General features: G+C 35.2%; 1 protein-coding gene across 8 annotated transcripts in view; it reads right to left on the bottom strand.

The window, feature by feature from the left end:
• Positions 1–16,377, bottom strand: part of LOC109042593 (uncharacterized) — a 77,314-nt gene that overhangs the window by 13,013 nt on the left and 47,924 nt on the right. For 6 of the 8 annotated variants that reach the window (XM_019059439.2, XM_019059433.2, XM_019059441.2 and 3 more), the window contains 16 exons: positions 14,360–14,516; positions 13,420–13,600; positions 12,836–12,931; positions 11,886–12,099; positions 11,197–11,468; positions 10,091–10,244; positions 8,447–9,177; positions 7,410–7,641; positions 6,208–6,754; positions 5,492–5,597; positions 4,556–4,690; positions 3,417–3,527; positions 2,714–2,825; positions 1,705–1,914; positions 1,359–1,464; positions 498–726 (listed from right to left, as the gene is read on the bottom strand). In XM_019059439.2, coding sequence (XP_018914984.2) covers positions 498–726; positions 1,359–1,464; positions 1,705–1,914; positions 2,714–2,825; positions 3,417–3,527; positions 4,556–4,690; positions 5,492–5,597; positions 6,208–6,754; positions 7,410–7,641; positions 8,447–9,177; positions 10,091–10,244; positions 11,197–11,468; positions 11,886–12,099; positions 12,836–12,931; positions 13,420–13,600; positions 14,360–14,516 — 3,593 coding nt within the window. Of the gene's footprint in view, positions 1–497; positions 727–1,358; positions 1,465–1,704; positions 1,915–2,713; positions 2,826–3,416; positions 3,528–4,555; positions 4,691–5,491; positions 5,598–6,207; positions 6,755–7,409; positions 7,642–8,446; positions 9,178–10,090; positions 10,245–11,196; positions 11,469–11,885; positions 12,100–12,835; positions 12,932–13,419; positions 13,601–14,359; positions 14,517–15,632; positions 16,088–16,377 lie in introns of those variants that run through there. The other 2 variants (XM_019059440.2, XM_019059436.2) reach the window with 2 other exon arrangements.

The following is a 16,377-nucleotide window of genomic DNA, read 5'->3' as shown; positions in this document are numbered from 1 at the left end:
TGCTACTTTATAAGATAAATTTAGTAGAAATCTGATCATGTTGGGATGAATTTTAATTTAAAAAAGCTAAATTTTTAATTCCGTTAAAAACTCCTTTGGTTGAAAACGTACTAACGTTCACAGCAAAATGTCAGATTGCAAATATTTAAAAAAACTTCCATGAGAGCTTTATTTTGGTGTCTTTTGATTCTTTAAACTTGAGACAGCACTGAATAAGAAATGTTTCAGAGTAAAAAATCAAAAGAAAGTAAATGGATGTAGAATAGGAAAAAATGAAGCATTCATTCATTCCTATCCTAAAAATCGCTTTTTCTCTTGAAGAAAGTTGAGAGAATTTAAAAGTGCATGAACACTCGGTTCGTTCGTAGGTTTCAGTGCAAATAAAATTTTCAGCATAATTGAATTTTAAAGAATTATAAAAAATGTCTAAAAGCAGTATGTAACTCCAGCGCGATTGAAACCGAATAATTATTATGAGAGAATTTCATTACACTTACACTTATTTGAAGTAAACTTTGGTGAAGTTGTTTGCATTCATAGAGAAGGTCTAGTTTGAAGGGCAACTCAGCCAGGGGTCGGATACAGGTGATAAGTAGATCTACTAGTCCTCTCACTGTTGAGCCGCTTCTACATGCAGATAGCAGCAACCCTTCATCGGAATAGTGTTTGCTCAACAGAGATTCTCTCGTGCGTAAATAACCAAACCAAGCATCTAATCCATGAACGCTAGAGGGAAAAAAATACATAAGACTGTTACCTTGAGAAATTCAGATGAATATGTAATTAAACATTAAAGATTTCAAAGCTGAAGAATAGAGGTTTGAAATGTTTATTTGTTTTGACAGGAAAACAGTAAATTAAGGGTATCGAAAAGTAGGAGCCAAGATTTTTTGGATGCCTCCTTCAAATCGATACATCGGTATGTACAGAACATTGCCAATGTAAAAGTTTGATTGTAATAGATGGTATAAAGTTAGTTTCAAAGATTTAAATTAACTAAGAAGCTAAAACCTGAAGCATGTATCGACGGTAAAACTGTAGAAATGCATATCTTGGTTTGTGGCATTGCAGACTTCCTATTTTACTTTAATTACCACATGGAAACCTATTAAAAGGCATCCCTTGGAAACTTCAGTGATTTTTCTTCTTTATAAGAAGGATGTTTCACGAAAATTTCAAGCCATGATGTTGGTTCGGTCCTCTTTGGAAAAACGGAATAATAGCAGAGATTTTAGCGCACAATGACCGACATACACATTTTTGCAGTTTCATCATCAAAATACAGAGATAGAAAACTTCCTTCCAAAAAGCAATCGTTCCTTATATACTAACTGATCAAATAGACGAATAATGCTTACTTTAGAAGTCCAAAAATAAATGCATTGAACTTGATGAGTCCTTCTGTAAGCACATCTTCACTGTTCAATTTAAGTACTAGTTCATTCAGTCCTTTAGTGATGGGCCCTGGAAGAGAGAACAAAAAATTGCAGCGATTAGAAATAAATATGTAATTAAGTGCTTTATGATCAAATGAATTTAAAGTAGGCACAAAATAAGTTCATTAACGTAACAACACAATATATTGAAGATAGATTTCAGTGTAGGAGACGGGATATCTATGAATTAAAAGAAAAGAAAATAATGAAAATATCTTTCTCCTTTTATACTTAAAAGAATGAGATATGGAAAAAGAGTAAATTTTACCTTGCTGGGCGGAAGTTTCAACAACATGCCAGACAGAATTATGAATGTCTCCAAACGCAGTTTGAATGGTCGGTTTTAATCCATCTGAAAGGACAGCGTACAAGGCTGGACACAAATTATTTAGGACTAGCTGTGCAACGCAGTCTGGTTCATCAGCTTGGAAGGATGCGATGACGTATTCAGAAGATTCTTTGACGGTCTCGATCAAGCCTACCAAAGTAATTAAAAAAAAATGACATAAAGGTAGGTTAATATGTTGGTAGTCTTTGTATTACTTAATTCATTTAAAAGTATGAAGTTTATTTTGCTACTTGTAGAGCATGCTTGAAAAAACAAAGTGATTAAACAATGACGCAACTGATTTTTTGGAGGCTAAGAAGTAGCATTTTACACATACAAAGCTCATGTGATAAACTGAATGATGTTTCAGTCTAAGTAGTCAACTAAAAATTCTACTGTCTGAACATCAGATGTGTTTTTAGGGTGAGCGCTTCAAAGCTTCATGGAAATTATAGCTCTAAATATTCGAAACTAATGGTATTTGACTTCGAATGAGATACCAGCCTTTTTTGAAGACGAGAGAGACCTTCAAATACACTCTAGGATAAGTCAGATTCATGTGCAAAAAAGCCACTCTGAATACATTGGCACTCAAAGATTGGGTGGAAGGATTCTACCTCCAAAGAAAGAAATCGACATTGGAATTTCTAAACCACATATATCAGTTTATAAAGTTGCGGACATCCTGTCATTCTTTATTTTTTAAATATTCAAAAACAATTCTCAAAAACTTCCATAATTTTCCTTCTGTGCGTGAAGCATATTCTGAAAAAACGCATCAAGGAATGTCTCAGTTTGTTCTCCTTTAAAATAAATAAGATAATAAAAAGAGGGATTTTTAAACACCAGTGACAAGATACATCTAAGGGGTTCACTGATAAATAACCTTTAAGATTCTTTTACTAATCAGCCTGTGCTTTAACTTTACATTATATGTTCTTATCCTTACCTTTTTTGTGGGAAACTGACGTAATCCACTGTAACCTAAGCTGTTCCGTTAAACTTTCAGGACTTTCTCCTTCTTCTTTGATTGGTGTTTCGGATAGAGCACCACTTTTTCCCTGTAATAAATGAAAAGGTTATTAAATCCTCACCAACAGTAATACAGTAAGATCTTGATTCATCGGATTTCACAGGACTGACAAATCGATCCATTTAATCGTGGAATCCGGTAATTCAAATTAGCTTGAAGCCGGAAGATCAAGCTGTTAAATTGCAATCCGATAAATTAAGATCTTACTGTAATTAGAATGAATGGGAAGATACAATGTCATTAAAAAAGTGACAGTTTCTTAGCAAAGCGATTATTTTAGTAAACAAATGCCTGAAACAATATGACATAGCTGTCACAAAGAAAGTAGCTTTAACAGCGATTACAGCTACTAGTATGGATAACAACAACTCAAGTGGCTGAAGTGATGGGGGTAAAATGACCGAGTGTTAATATCAATCACTGTTGTGAAAACTGTAGTTCAGAATCTTTTTAGAATTGAGTAAGTTGTACATTTAAGGTAACAACCTCTATAATACCTTCATCTTCTTATTTGAATGCTTTCACCATTCTGATCTTTCACGTCAATGGCGAAAAATCATCTTCTCTCTCAAACATATAATTTCGTTCATCTGGAAGCTTCAAAAGCACAGTGCATTACCTGATACAGTCTGTAAGGTGGAGCGGATGATATATTGGGGGAATTTAGAGGTGTGGTGGTCTGATTAAAACTGACCGATTTCCGATTTGCTTGACTCAAAAAATGACTGACCTGTGAATAAAGAAAATGAATTTCATTACAGAAATACTTAAAGATACATAACTTGCCAAAAAATAAAAGTTTTCATAACATAAGTTGTAAAAAGACTATACGTTGATTTAGCATGGAGTCAACGATCATGGTGTCAACAAACAGTTTTTCTAAGTTTTTGTTGACACCATGATCATCCAAAAATGAAAAATTCTGACTCCTAAGATAGATGATCACGGCGTCAACAAAGCTTAAAACTTTCCTCTATAACATCTTTCAAATTTCAAGTCTTTTTTCTTGTGTTATTTACTCTAACCTAACCTAACCTAACCTAACCTTACCCAACTTTATTTTAGAAGACCTAGACCCACTTTCACAGAACTTAACTTTCCCTGACCTTACCCTACCTAACTTTAACCTTACCTACCTAATCTAATCATACAAGTCCTGACCTAAATTGACCTAATCTAACCATATGTGACCCAAATCTCTCCTGTAGACTTAATTTTTTAATTTTACTTATAAGGAAGATGTTTTTCTGTTTGTTGATACCGTGATCGTTGACACCATGCTCAGGGCCCATTTTGGCATTTCACTGCCTGAGGACGACGTCAACAATTGTTGACTCCATGATCAGATTTTGGGTTTGTTGACATCATGCAACGTTACCGAAGTTTCTAACTCAAATCTTTGGATGAAAGCAGTAAGGACTTCCCATTCCAGGAGTAGAAAAAATGTACTAAAAGATTTTTTGAAAATACAGTAAGACCTCAATTTTTCGGATAGCAATTTAGCGGATTAATACTCCGGTCCCTTCAAGAGCTTCTAGCCAGTTCGAATTGACGGATTCCGCAATTTAACAGACGATCTCTTCTGTCTCCTGAAATCCAATGAATCACGGTTTTACTGCAGAAATTTAAAAAAATGTTAGTATCTACGATTATCTTCAATAAGTTGCCAGTTTTCCATATTGAGTGGTGATCGCATAATTAATTATTTTACATTCAATTGGGCTTTAATTTAAAATGGTTGGTGAAATTAAGTATTACCTGAGCTCTAAGTTTGGCCATATCAACTTCCTGCCACTGTTCAAAACCGCCACTAATTTCTAAAAGGTCCTCTAGTCTCCTCGCCTCGACATCATCCTGGTAACACATAATGCCTTCATCTTCAGGTACATGTTCCTATGGAATTAAAAACAAATGAATGAGGTGCAAATAGTCTTTTGCCATTGCGCCACATTGGCACAACCTTAGAATGTATATATTTCCCCCTAATTTTGATGTCCATAAGAGAAATACACAAAGCCCAAAAAATTATGTAGCAACATAAAATTAATTTTTTAGCAGCATACCCAGTTTGCGATTACTGCTGAACTTTTACACCGAATTCCACGGGTTCTCTGTCGATGTTAGAGGTGAAAAATAGCATGAGCTCATGGTCATTCTTCAGCTGTAGACTTTTCTTCACTTTTTTTCTTATGGAAGATTTTAGATTAAGTATGATTGAATTGGAAATCTATGCGCCAACACATCAAGCAATGACAATTGTAACCACCTTATATATGTGAGAAAGCTGTATTTAACCGTCACTGATCAAAAATAAATTTTAAAGAATGATTTTCGTAATATTCTCTTTCCTTGAAAGACTTCATATATCGACGGTGAAACTACCAGACCACGTATCTCGTTTGCGGTGTTTAAAAATCTCCACTCACACTTTATTTTTTTGAAGGAGATCAAATCAATGTCATTTCTTACAATTTTCACAGATTTTTCTCCGCACAAAGAGGAAAAATCACGGAAGTTTTCACGAATTGACGTTGAGTAGTTTTCTATTTAAATAATAAAGTATGGCAGGAAGTCTGCGACGTCGCAAACCGAGATACGTGGTTTGGTAGTTTCACCGTTGATATGGACATAAATGTAGACCAGAGAAGCTCACCACAATGAAGAGGCACGTAAAGGAAGTCAAGGAGAACTTACTTTGTTTGGTTGAAGGTGCTCAGGTAACGATCGTCTTTTAATTTTATTGGAGTTATTTTCTGAAACAGTATTTGTTTCTGCATCCCCAAACTCAAACATGCTGTACCTGAAAACGTTATCATACAAAACAAGACATTAAAATTTCATACTGTTAACTTGTTTTTTTTTTTTTTTTTTTTTTTTTTTTTTTTTTTTTTTCTTTTTTTTAACAAAATTAGGAATACTATTCTTTCACTTACTACTTCTCTAAATGACTATTTTACTGTCAACACTTTTTAATTTTTTCCCTAATATTCATTTTCATTTCATAAAGTCTATTTTTCCGTTTCTTAGCTCCTTTCATTTTCATCTTGTCATTTGTACTTCGTTGGTTCTACGTTAATAAAAACCAGCTGGTGTCGAAATGGATATTACTTTGAACTTTGTTTTTCTTGCAACTCAGTGCGAATTAGCATTAAAGCTTACAGTGCCAAAAATCTATATAGAGTGAATGCTAAACTCTAACATCTACTATGCTCTAAGCTAGGCATATTCTTCCTCCTTTAATTTTTGCAATTTTTTTTTCAGTTTTTATCAACTTATATCTAACAATTTGAAAAAAGAAAAATGCAGGATATTAAAGAAACTTGTGGACTGAAGGTACTTGATTGATAGGGACATTCTTCACAAAACAGAGAGAGAATGCCAAGGTTAAAAACGAAGACAGCAGAACCTACCTCTTGGTGTTGAGGGTATTTTTTCTAGACTTTAAATTCTCCAACGAGGCATTTCTTAGGATACTTTTTAGCTTGAAGTCACTAGCTTTCCTTTCATTTTCCATTGTGCGCATTTCTTTCTGCGTCTTCAAGCTTGTTTCAGACGAGGCTGCACTGTCGTACTTGTACACAAACATAGGGTTCGAGCCAGGAAGGTGAGACTGATTCGAACCCGAATCGGAGAGAATAGTGGAAGATCCTCTATAACCAGACGAGCCTTGGTGAGTGGCTGTGCTGGAGAATGACCCGTTCTTTCCTCGATTCTCACAATCTGAGTATCCGTCTGAGCTAAAACTACTTTGCCGCTTGGGCTTTTCAAAATCTTGACTAGTGGTTCGTTTAGGATTAGTTGGATAAGGAGGAGGCGATAAGCAGAACAAAGGTTTAGGAACTTCATCTAGTTTGTCTTTAAAATGTTCGTGGAGCTCCGGGACCTCAGAAAGAACTCGGCGATAATCACGAGGAAGTAACATTGCCAGTGAATCCCACTCGCGAATATGACTGAACCCTGTAACAAAAGAAAAAAGATTTTCCATAACTTCAGAAAACATGAAAGTATTTTAAGTTGAATATTAAACTTTGGAGTTTATTATCAAATTCAGGCACTTAAACTCTGTGTTTAATTTTTTTTATTCCTTTGAAAGATTTTTGCTGCTTCACTCGACAGTTACCATTCACTTTATTTATGACATTCAATATTTTCAATTGCAAAATTATTATCTAAACTTTCTTTGACTGTTACGCAAAAAATGTAAATTCTGGTCCTTCGAATTTTGTTCTTGAAATCTCATTAGTTCATATGATTATTTTCTACCTGTATTTTGTTCATTCAACTTGTCACACCAAAACTTAATGTTCTCCATCCCTATCCACGAAACATACTTTATTAACTTTTTTTTCATAATTGCTTCCTGAAACATTTGTGTATAAGGAGTTTTGCTTGTTTAAAATCAATCAATTTGACTGTCAAACTGTTTAAGATGATTGTTATGAATTGCATTTTTTCACTATTATCGAATTGGTAAAATTTTTCTTGTATAATATTTGTACAGTAATACTGCAATGACACTCCACAACTCAAACACTTTTGAAATGGATTGGTTTTTACAAAATATATATTTAGCATACTTGACAACCATTCAACAACAAAATTAATTTGTTACCTTTTTTCTTTAAAGCCTCCAGGTCACCACAAGAAAATGGTCTGGGCTTGGGTTGTACATCTGGGACTTGCGGCATTTGCGGAGCACTTTCGGATGTGGGAGAGGTTACGAATTTTTGAGGCATCAAAAAGACATTGTTCAAGTCAAGCTCTGTTCCTGGGTTCTTCAAAAATTTTAAGTCAGGTAAAGTGTAGTTTGGATACATGATGTACACAGGCTTTTTGATAGGGTCCTGCAAGATTTTTAAAACAGTATTAAACATAGATGAAAAATACCAAATACAATTGACGTACAATCATATAATCTCAATATGATACAAAAAGTTAGAATAGGTAGGAGAGTAGAGAAAACTTTTTTAAAATTGGTGGTAGCTGAAGTTCCACAAAAAATTAATTATTAAAAATTTTTATTACTAATAATTTATAGGAATTCTGAAAACAAAAATTTGATCACTCGTAAAAAACTGAAGAAACATACTTCTGATGTTTCATCTGTTTTCATGATGTCTCATTACAAGTGATAAAATTCACATGTTGTTTTAACAATATTACAGAAAAAATGGATACTCAAAGAGCTGTTGAATTGCGAGTGAGTAACAGGATAATTCGTTGGTCAACACTGTAAAAAAATAACTGACAATGTCAGAGGCAATAAATTCTGAGAGCACATTTTATACAGCTTTTTAATGGCATGAGAATGCTCTCAAATATAATAATTTTGCTAGTGTAAAACCTTAGATGATAGATAGCATAGGATAGTTCTAGGAAAAATATATATGTATATACTAACGACTCACTTGCACATTTTTTCAAAACAATTTTTCTGGACCAATTTCGGATAAGTAATTCATCTTCAGCAATAACTGCAACTGCATTATTGTTGATGACAATCTTGTATATTGTTTAAAAAGAATGAACTAGAAGGTTGTTAATTTACATATTTTTTCTTGTTAATTATGCTAATGGTTGGCTCTTTATTCTGCAGGACTTTGCATGGTAGCTTACTTCTTACAATTTGGGTAAAAAACTAAAACATACCTGTCCTTCAGCACTGGAACTTGTACTCGCATTATTATTTTTGGACAGAGGCGCTTCTTTTTGTGTATTGACTTTAAGGCTAGTAGGCGACGTGGACTTCAAAAGTGATGTTTGCATACTCCTATCTACTGTGTGGACAGGACATCTTGATGATAACCTCTTGCTGGCTTCAGACAAGAGTTTATTATTTTCATAGTACATTTTTTGTAGCTTGTAATTTATATTCTGACATGACTTGGCATTTGGATCACACTCATCTTGGAGTGAAAAACTATTCATTAAAACATCATCTAAATCTACATCATTTTCTTCGTTACAACTACACAGCAGAGCTATCGACTCAGCAGGCTGGGACTTAGTCTTATCTTTGTTCTGACTCATTAAACTATCTTCAAAAGTTGTTACTGAGTCATTCTCATTTATTTTATTCATCTTGTTCAGAGACTTATTATTTAAGTTATCACTGAGTGACTTGCTGATCTTGTATTGCTTGTTGACTATTTTGCTGTCATTTTTGTTTGTGTTGCTTGAGGTCCAATATCCACGCTCGCTGGACACTGACTGATCTATCGCATAATTGCTTGCTGACTTCTGTTCGATAAAAAGTTTGACTAGACTGAAGTTGGCTTTATGCTGGGGTGTTGTATAGTGAATTGTGCTTGCTTTTGTGCTTAGACTAGTAGAGGATTCGGAGCTGGATCTATTTTGGATATTAAAGATTTTCACATTTCCTGCAATAAAAGAACACACGCACACACAAAATGAAAACTGAGTAAGATCACATTAATTAAACTTAACATATGCCTTGATGTTCACATATTTACTACCAAGAAGAACATTAGTTGCCTCTAGTGCCTTGCCTGCATGCTACAGAGTTAATAATTTGCCTTCGAGTAATTTTCTTTTAAGAAGTCACTGATAACCTCTCTGATTTGCTGACTTTTATGCCAGGAATATTCTGAAGCTGTCAAAGTCCTGACAACATGTTCCCAAAAGAAAGAGTGATGGCAAATAGAGAAGAAGTCCAAAAATTCATGAGCATTGAAAGCCTATTCAAACAATGATTACTGTCGTTCTAGGCATTTTAGACATCAGCTATTTTCACTCAAAACGCTGCAAATTGGAATACGGTCAGAAGATTTTCTTAAAACGGGCCAGTAGCTAGAGAGTCAAAAACTAAATCAAAGAAATAACATAAATGATTCTTTCTTAAGTGTCATGAGTGTACCATTAATCAACAATTGACACAAACTGATTGACAACTTTTAAGCATAAATAAGTAAATTTTCCATTTGTTGTTTAAAAGACAACTCACATAAACTCTCTAAATGATACTCGAGAGGAAACTGAAACTTCAATATCTTCTTACCAATACTAAATGTAAATTCCACTCTGCTGCTTTACTTATGCCCAAGTAAAAATGATATTGACTCCAAAAATAAAGTAATCTAATTTTCAAATTAAAAAGCCTTTCAAATTCCATGTTTTTGTGCATACCACACGTAGTTTTCTGGCCCATTCAACAGACCGTGTCGATAAAGAATGTGCTCTGATTTGTTTCCAGGTCACTTAAGACTTAAAGAGGCTAGATTTGAATATTACGTTAGATCAAACATGAGTGATGTAATGCATTGAGTGACATACCAAAAAGTTTTGCCTCATTTTCAAATGATGCTAACAAGGAGCTGTTGAATGCATACGGCTTATTTCTCCGCAATCGCATTTGATGATAAGAATCTAATTCTGAGAGGCTTAAACTTTTCAGGAACGAGGAGCGGCTTATATTTCTGTAGAGAGACTGAAAAAAAAAACAACACGAAGATAGAAGATAAAGTAATAATAGAGGAACTGAAAAAGAGGGCATTACCATTACATAACCCCTATGTTTTCTGGTAACCATTAAAAGGAATCAAGATGGTCTCAGGGGCAGTGCAAACCTTAAATTTTGGATCCAAACCGAACACAATGCAAACCTTGAAAAAGGTTCTTAGACCTGTACTGTTTTTTTTGTGTTTTTTCCCCTCCCGAAAAGAGATGGTTTTCATTTTCAATGATTCGATTAATTTGGTCATAAATGCAGCTTGCGCAGTTTGCTAATTTGGTACTTCAATTAAGATGATATTAAGCTTTCCGATTAACTTTGATCAAATTGATGACATTGGTATCGGAACAACATCATATTTAGCAACCATTTTTGCCACTCGACTGAAAGCTGTTATGGTGAGATTTTACCTTAGATCTAAAATCTGGATGACTGAGATGATTGATCATTTTATTTTTTCACATAAACTCCCATAATGTATCCCTGAAAACAGAGGCTAAGAAAAGCAACCTCGAATTAATACTTGAAGCCTAAAATTGTAGAGGCAATCTTTACTAGCAAGCTCCATTTTTCGAATCCGAGGTAATTTATTCCATTGATTGACTTTCTGATGAGTAGAGATGTTCCACAATTGCAATCTAGCGCAACATCACAAATCGTCGCTCCTCTGACGTAAGAGCGAATCTCAATTTTCATGAGAGCCCTGGAAAACAGGGAGTTGTAAGGATGATTGGGCTTATTCAAAAAAGAGTTACACTCTTACGTCAGAGGAGCAACAGAATATGGTGTGCTTAGGAAGTTTGACTTACAGACCTTTAAGGTCCATTGCTTTTGAGGTCCCATTTTCAAAAGACAAAAGATGGCAAAACAAGGGCAGTTAATTATTATTAACCAGCCAAGATAATTCTCTCACATATAGACCACTAACCTTAGCAAGAGGAGAGTAGTTAGAAATTTGTGTGATGTTATTATTTCCGGAGGGGTGGCGTCGTAGAGTCTCTGTGGTTGCTGAGTGCTTGTCCTTGAGTTTGCTCCATGTGGTGTAAAGCGCCTCCGAACTCGTCATTGCAATCTGCTGCTTCTTTGTCAATTTTTGGTGGGCATTAGACAGTGAAACGTTGTTGTGACTCACAACTGAGTTGTTATCAGGAGTTGATGAATAATCACTAGTTGTCGTTGCAGTTCCCTCTTCACTTTCCTCTGTGGAAGAAATAAACAAAGATAAGAATAAATGTGGACATTAGCTCAGCCGTTATATAAGAGAAGGGTTGACAGTGAATAAATTCAGGGTATTGGCGCTCAGAATGGGCCTGTTAATAGCTCTCAGGTCAGAAGTCTATATAAATTTGTTGGAATTGTTCAAATTATCTAAAGATTTTTAAGGGAAGAAGCCTTTGCTTCGAATTTAAGAGGTTTTTGAATAATTGAGGAGCAACAGTAATCAGTTCGAGAATGGAATCTCGGCTTTTTAAGCTGCCGGCCTCTAATCAAGGCTTACTTTAAGTTTTTGAGTAAGCTTTCAGCAAATTCACCCAAAATGACCAATACCTCACAGAACTGCTATGTTTCTATGGTAGAATGTGTACAAAGCTATTTTTGAGTTCTTCAATTTAGTACCTGTGCCTTGGTAGTCGTCTGACCCATGCATCAAAGTGGATCCTTCAAATGCAATTGTGTAGTTTTCTTTATTTGCTAAACATGTAAGCATCATATCCTGTTCACCGCAGTCTAAGGAGTCAACACTGTAGTTGGCATCAACTGGTAAAAGTGTATCTTTCACCGGTGAAAAAAGCAGCTCAGATTTACATATTGAAGATTCATTTGATTCCTCCTGAAAAACATTAAATGAGACATTAAATTAATTTTTAAAATAATTTTAAGATAACAAAATTTCCGCACCTGTTTTAAAGTGTTCTACATTAAATTTTTGGAGCTGATAAATTTAATTTTTAAAAGGCATCAACCAATGGCGTTAACTATCACCCCTGCCGCGTTTGCTGAGGGGCGGGGGGAGGATTACTGTATCTAAAGTCGTTCTTTCAAAGTTAAGGCTTCCTTAACTAATGCAATTCTCATAGCTTACAGAGGCCTTGCTGTTTAGGATAAAACTATGAGGACGACCCTAAGACTCTACATTCAAGGATCTTGGAACTAGTGAACTGAGAGAAACAGCACGAGTTTTTACTGCCGTGGTGCATTGCAATCATTACACACAGTTTACAAGAATGCATTTTAAATAAACAACACCTAACCACTATGCAATCTTGGATGGATAGAAAAAGAAATATGGTTATTTTCCCCCTTTAACTAAAATCATGTGATAAACGGGATTCTACTGGTTTCTGAGCTGCTTGCGCATACATTTACAGTAAAATAATATTACATGTACTTTTTAAAAAGTTTAGAGATGTCCTGACAAACCAATTGGTAGGCAATAATTGCGCAAGGGAGAAATTTTATTGGTAGAGGGTTGTATTTACTTATAATATATTAAACTAAAGGAAAATACAAAAACGGCAAAAAGATTTTTGCATTTAAATATAATCTTACTGTATTAGAAGTCTCACCTGAGAACTACTGTGAGGGCTCATGGAAGAATCAAGGTCAAACCGGACCATCATTGATCCCGAAACACTTGCGAACATTTCTCCCTGTCTTTCCATCTGTAACAGAACATTATCACAGTATTAGTGTCAGTTAAAATATTTCCTCTCAAGCAGTGTGATCAAATCACCTGAGAATCTATGGAAAAATTCAATAGGATCTTTCTTTTAATTACCAAGTTCGGACAATGGAATAATGAAAGCCCCTCTTTTCCCATGATTTCATTTTATTTATTTCCTTTTTTAATACTCACTTTTAACGTTTTATGCTAACGTTTTATGCTATCTACTGGTGTTGGTGGTACTGGTAAACTTTCTTTAAAAATTTCCTTTAAAAAAAAATTTTTGAAAAAAGAAAGAAAACATTGGCCAGTTCCTCACTTGCACGAAATAATGGGATTCGGTTGCTAGAAAATTTAGCCCTGATGAATGCTCCTCCTGATTAAACTGAATTAAAAACAAAATGATACAAATGTAAATGACTTAAATTTTACTACTGGACTGCTGAGTAAAGAGATGATTGAGAGGAAAAAAATCTGCCACTTTACCTGCATTTCGGCCGGACAACAAATGGATGGAAGGCTATGGAGGAAATCATTAATGTCCTCCCTGCGGAAGTTCTCCATGTCAACTTCGGCAAGGTTTGCATCAAAGTCCAGTGCAACATCATCGGTGTAGTAAGATGACGACAAAATACTAGCATGATGATGTACACTTCCCTCTCTGTCTCTGTTGAAAAAAAACAAATTTCGCTGAATTAGGCGGATTATATGGCAAAAGAAAATTTTTAGACCACATTGATTATCAAAAATAAATTTTACTAGATTTTTTTTTTTTTTGGGGGGGGGGGATTCTCATTTTTCCTCTCCACAAGTGCTACTTCAAGTTTTCTTTCTTCGTATCGATTGTGAATGAGAAAACTTATCGTCAAACTGAAGTTCCCTTTAAAATGCTTCTATCCCCTTTCTTGTAACATACCTATGATGCAAAAAAATTGCAAGGTTACAATTGCTAACTCATATCTCGTTGGTTAGGCTTCATTACATATTGCCGTTGAAATTACCAGACCATGGATCTTAGTTTGTGCGACGTAGAATTCCTGTCATACTTTATTTCTTAGATGAAAAACTACTTAATATTAATTCTTAAAACCTTTCGAGATTTTTCACCAAGTATTTGTGAAGATGAATCTGTGAAAAAGGAATGATATAGGTTTATCCTCCTTCATAATAATAAAATGGGAGTGGAGATTTTTGAACACTGCTAACGAGATATAAGGTCTTATAGTTTCACAGTCGATATTAGAAATGACTGTGGCAATGCTTTGGTCTGTATGTGAATACATCAACTGTGAAAGGGCTCAGGATAGTGTACAGTTGCTCCCTTAATGTTTTTATATGCATGTTCCTCTTAGAGGGTTCTGTATTTCCTATGTATGTAGAGTAAGTGACAAGGCAGATAAAACAAGATCTTGTTTTTGATACTTACCCAAAATCTAAAATCCACTGATAGTCAGAATTATCTTGCACAAAGTCTTGTGAAGATGCATTGCTAACACAGCTTGTTTCATTCAGATTGTTGGAATTACAGTCAGAGGCTGGACTTATTAGCACTCCATCTGCTACTGACATGCCACGTATGACACCTGTATAACAAAAATAATAGACCAATAAGTTACAAATTTTATTCGAGGGGTAACAATCTGCACAATCTTAAAATGGTGCAGTAGAAATGAACAAATGCGATCTTCAGACCTGTTAATATTGGGGCAGTTTACCCCAGAGCTTCAGTGCCTGGCGTATTCCTCAATGGTGACGGATATTCAACATCACTTGTCAAGTCATTATCAAGTATCCGTAGGTTGCTATCACTTGGATCGCATCTAGCAAAAAAGAACCAGCGCGATTACAGTGTTGTAAAAATTCTTCAAGAACAGCAAAAAGTTTCTGCTTCCTACCGAATAATTCTTAATTTTAAAGGAAAATAAGTTTGTAAATGTTAATTCTAAACATATGCTCGGTATATTTTCAATAGAGAAGAAGAAGTTGCACAATTTTGAAAACACTGTAATTGCGCTGGTTCCTTTTTGCTAAATGCGATCCACTTCAATGCCTGCCTTTCGGCAACGAATACGATGCATGATGGTAGCTATATTATACGCGTATACTGTAGTAACGCGATCATGTACACTCCTATGGGGGCATAGTTGGCTAGAAACATGGTTTTAACCTTGAACTTCCATGATTTCTTACGTACTCCGTAGACTAGTTCGGCGGAAGCAGTTCCCACAGCTGCTCAAGAGAGTGAGAAAAATGAGACATTCAGACAAAATTTCGACCTTACAATTGCATGGATGAGAGTGATATGAAATGAAATTCAAAGTCTGATAAGATAAGCTACCTCCTGAAAAAAGTACTACCTTAAAGTCTGATTTCGTGACGGAACTTGGCTTATCGAAGAGGGAATATTGAACATTGAGTCTAATGAAAATTCTGACCTAAGGGCATGAAGATTGTGTTCTTTAGTCAATAAAAAGAGAGACAGTTTAATTCAGAGCAATCATTTATGATTATGGATTATGGTAGGTTAGAGGCAACTTCTAGAGAAGTTAGTTACGAGAGGTGATCAACGGAGAATTCTCAGATTAAGAAAACAAATGAATTGAATGAAAGAGAATGATGCTATGAATTGAGGGGTCTCCCTCTTCAAAGATCAGCGGATCAAAAGAGGTATGGAAACGGTCAGTATGATCTGAATTTACCTTACGTCAGAGCAAAAACATAAACAGCAGCAAAAAATTCATCAAGCAAGAAAAGACCTCAAGGCGAGGGCTTAAGAAAACATCAAAGTTATTTCACAGATTAATCAGACAAACACGATGATTCATAAGTATTGTTCAATTATTAATTCACGATAAATGATTGTCTTTCAGGAAAGAATGCGGATTCCGTCATAGTTGAGTAATAAGGTCCGAAACACAAGGTGGAATGATCACAGTACTCAATGGGATATTTACACGATTTAAGTACGCGGAATACAGGTAGCATTAAATTCATATGCTATGAATTACTTAAATTCCACTAAGGGCGAGAAAAGCTGAGTAAGCACATTGTAAAAACACAAAACATTGACTTGTAAAGCTGCTAAAAAGCTAAATTCTAAAGCGACCCGAGGTTATCAGTGATCACAGTTACCAGCGTCAGCTGATCGTGGATCGCCATTATTGTGTTGTTTCGGGTGGATGGTGCTGCAGCAGCGATGATTCCATTTCAAATGTTTTGGCGGCAAAGTTACATACGCTCCACGATGGATGAGGGGGGAAGACTTCGAGTATTGCCAGGAACATGCTGCAGCAATTTCAAGCGATGTTGACAATTTCTCGTAATTGGGATGGAAGAAACTCGACTTACCCGGCCCATCGCGGAGGATATGGTCTACTGTTTCCGAGTTGTACATATAGTCCAAAATTCAATCTGAATTGTTTACAGTCCAGATTCCGAATTGTA

This window comes from Bemisia tabaci, chromosome 4 (assembly GCF_918797505.1).
Source record: "Bemisia tabaci chromosome 4, PGI_BMITA_v3".
Taxonomy (NCBI): Eukaryota; Metazoa; Arthropoda; class Insecta; order Hemiptera; family Aleyrodidae; genus Bemisia; species Bemisia tabaci.
This window is presented reverse-complemented; position numbering and strand designations above follow the sequence as displayed.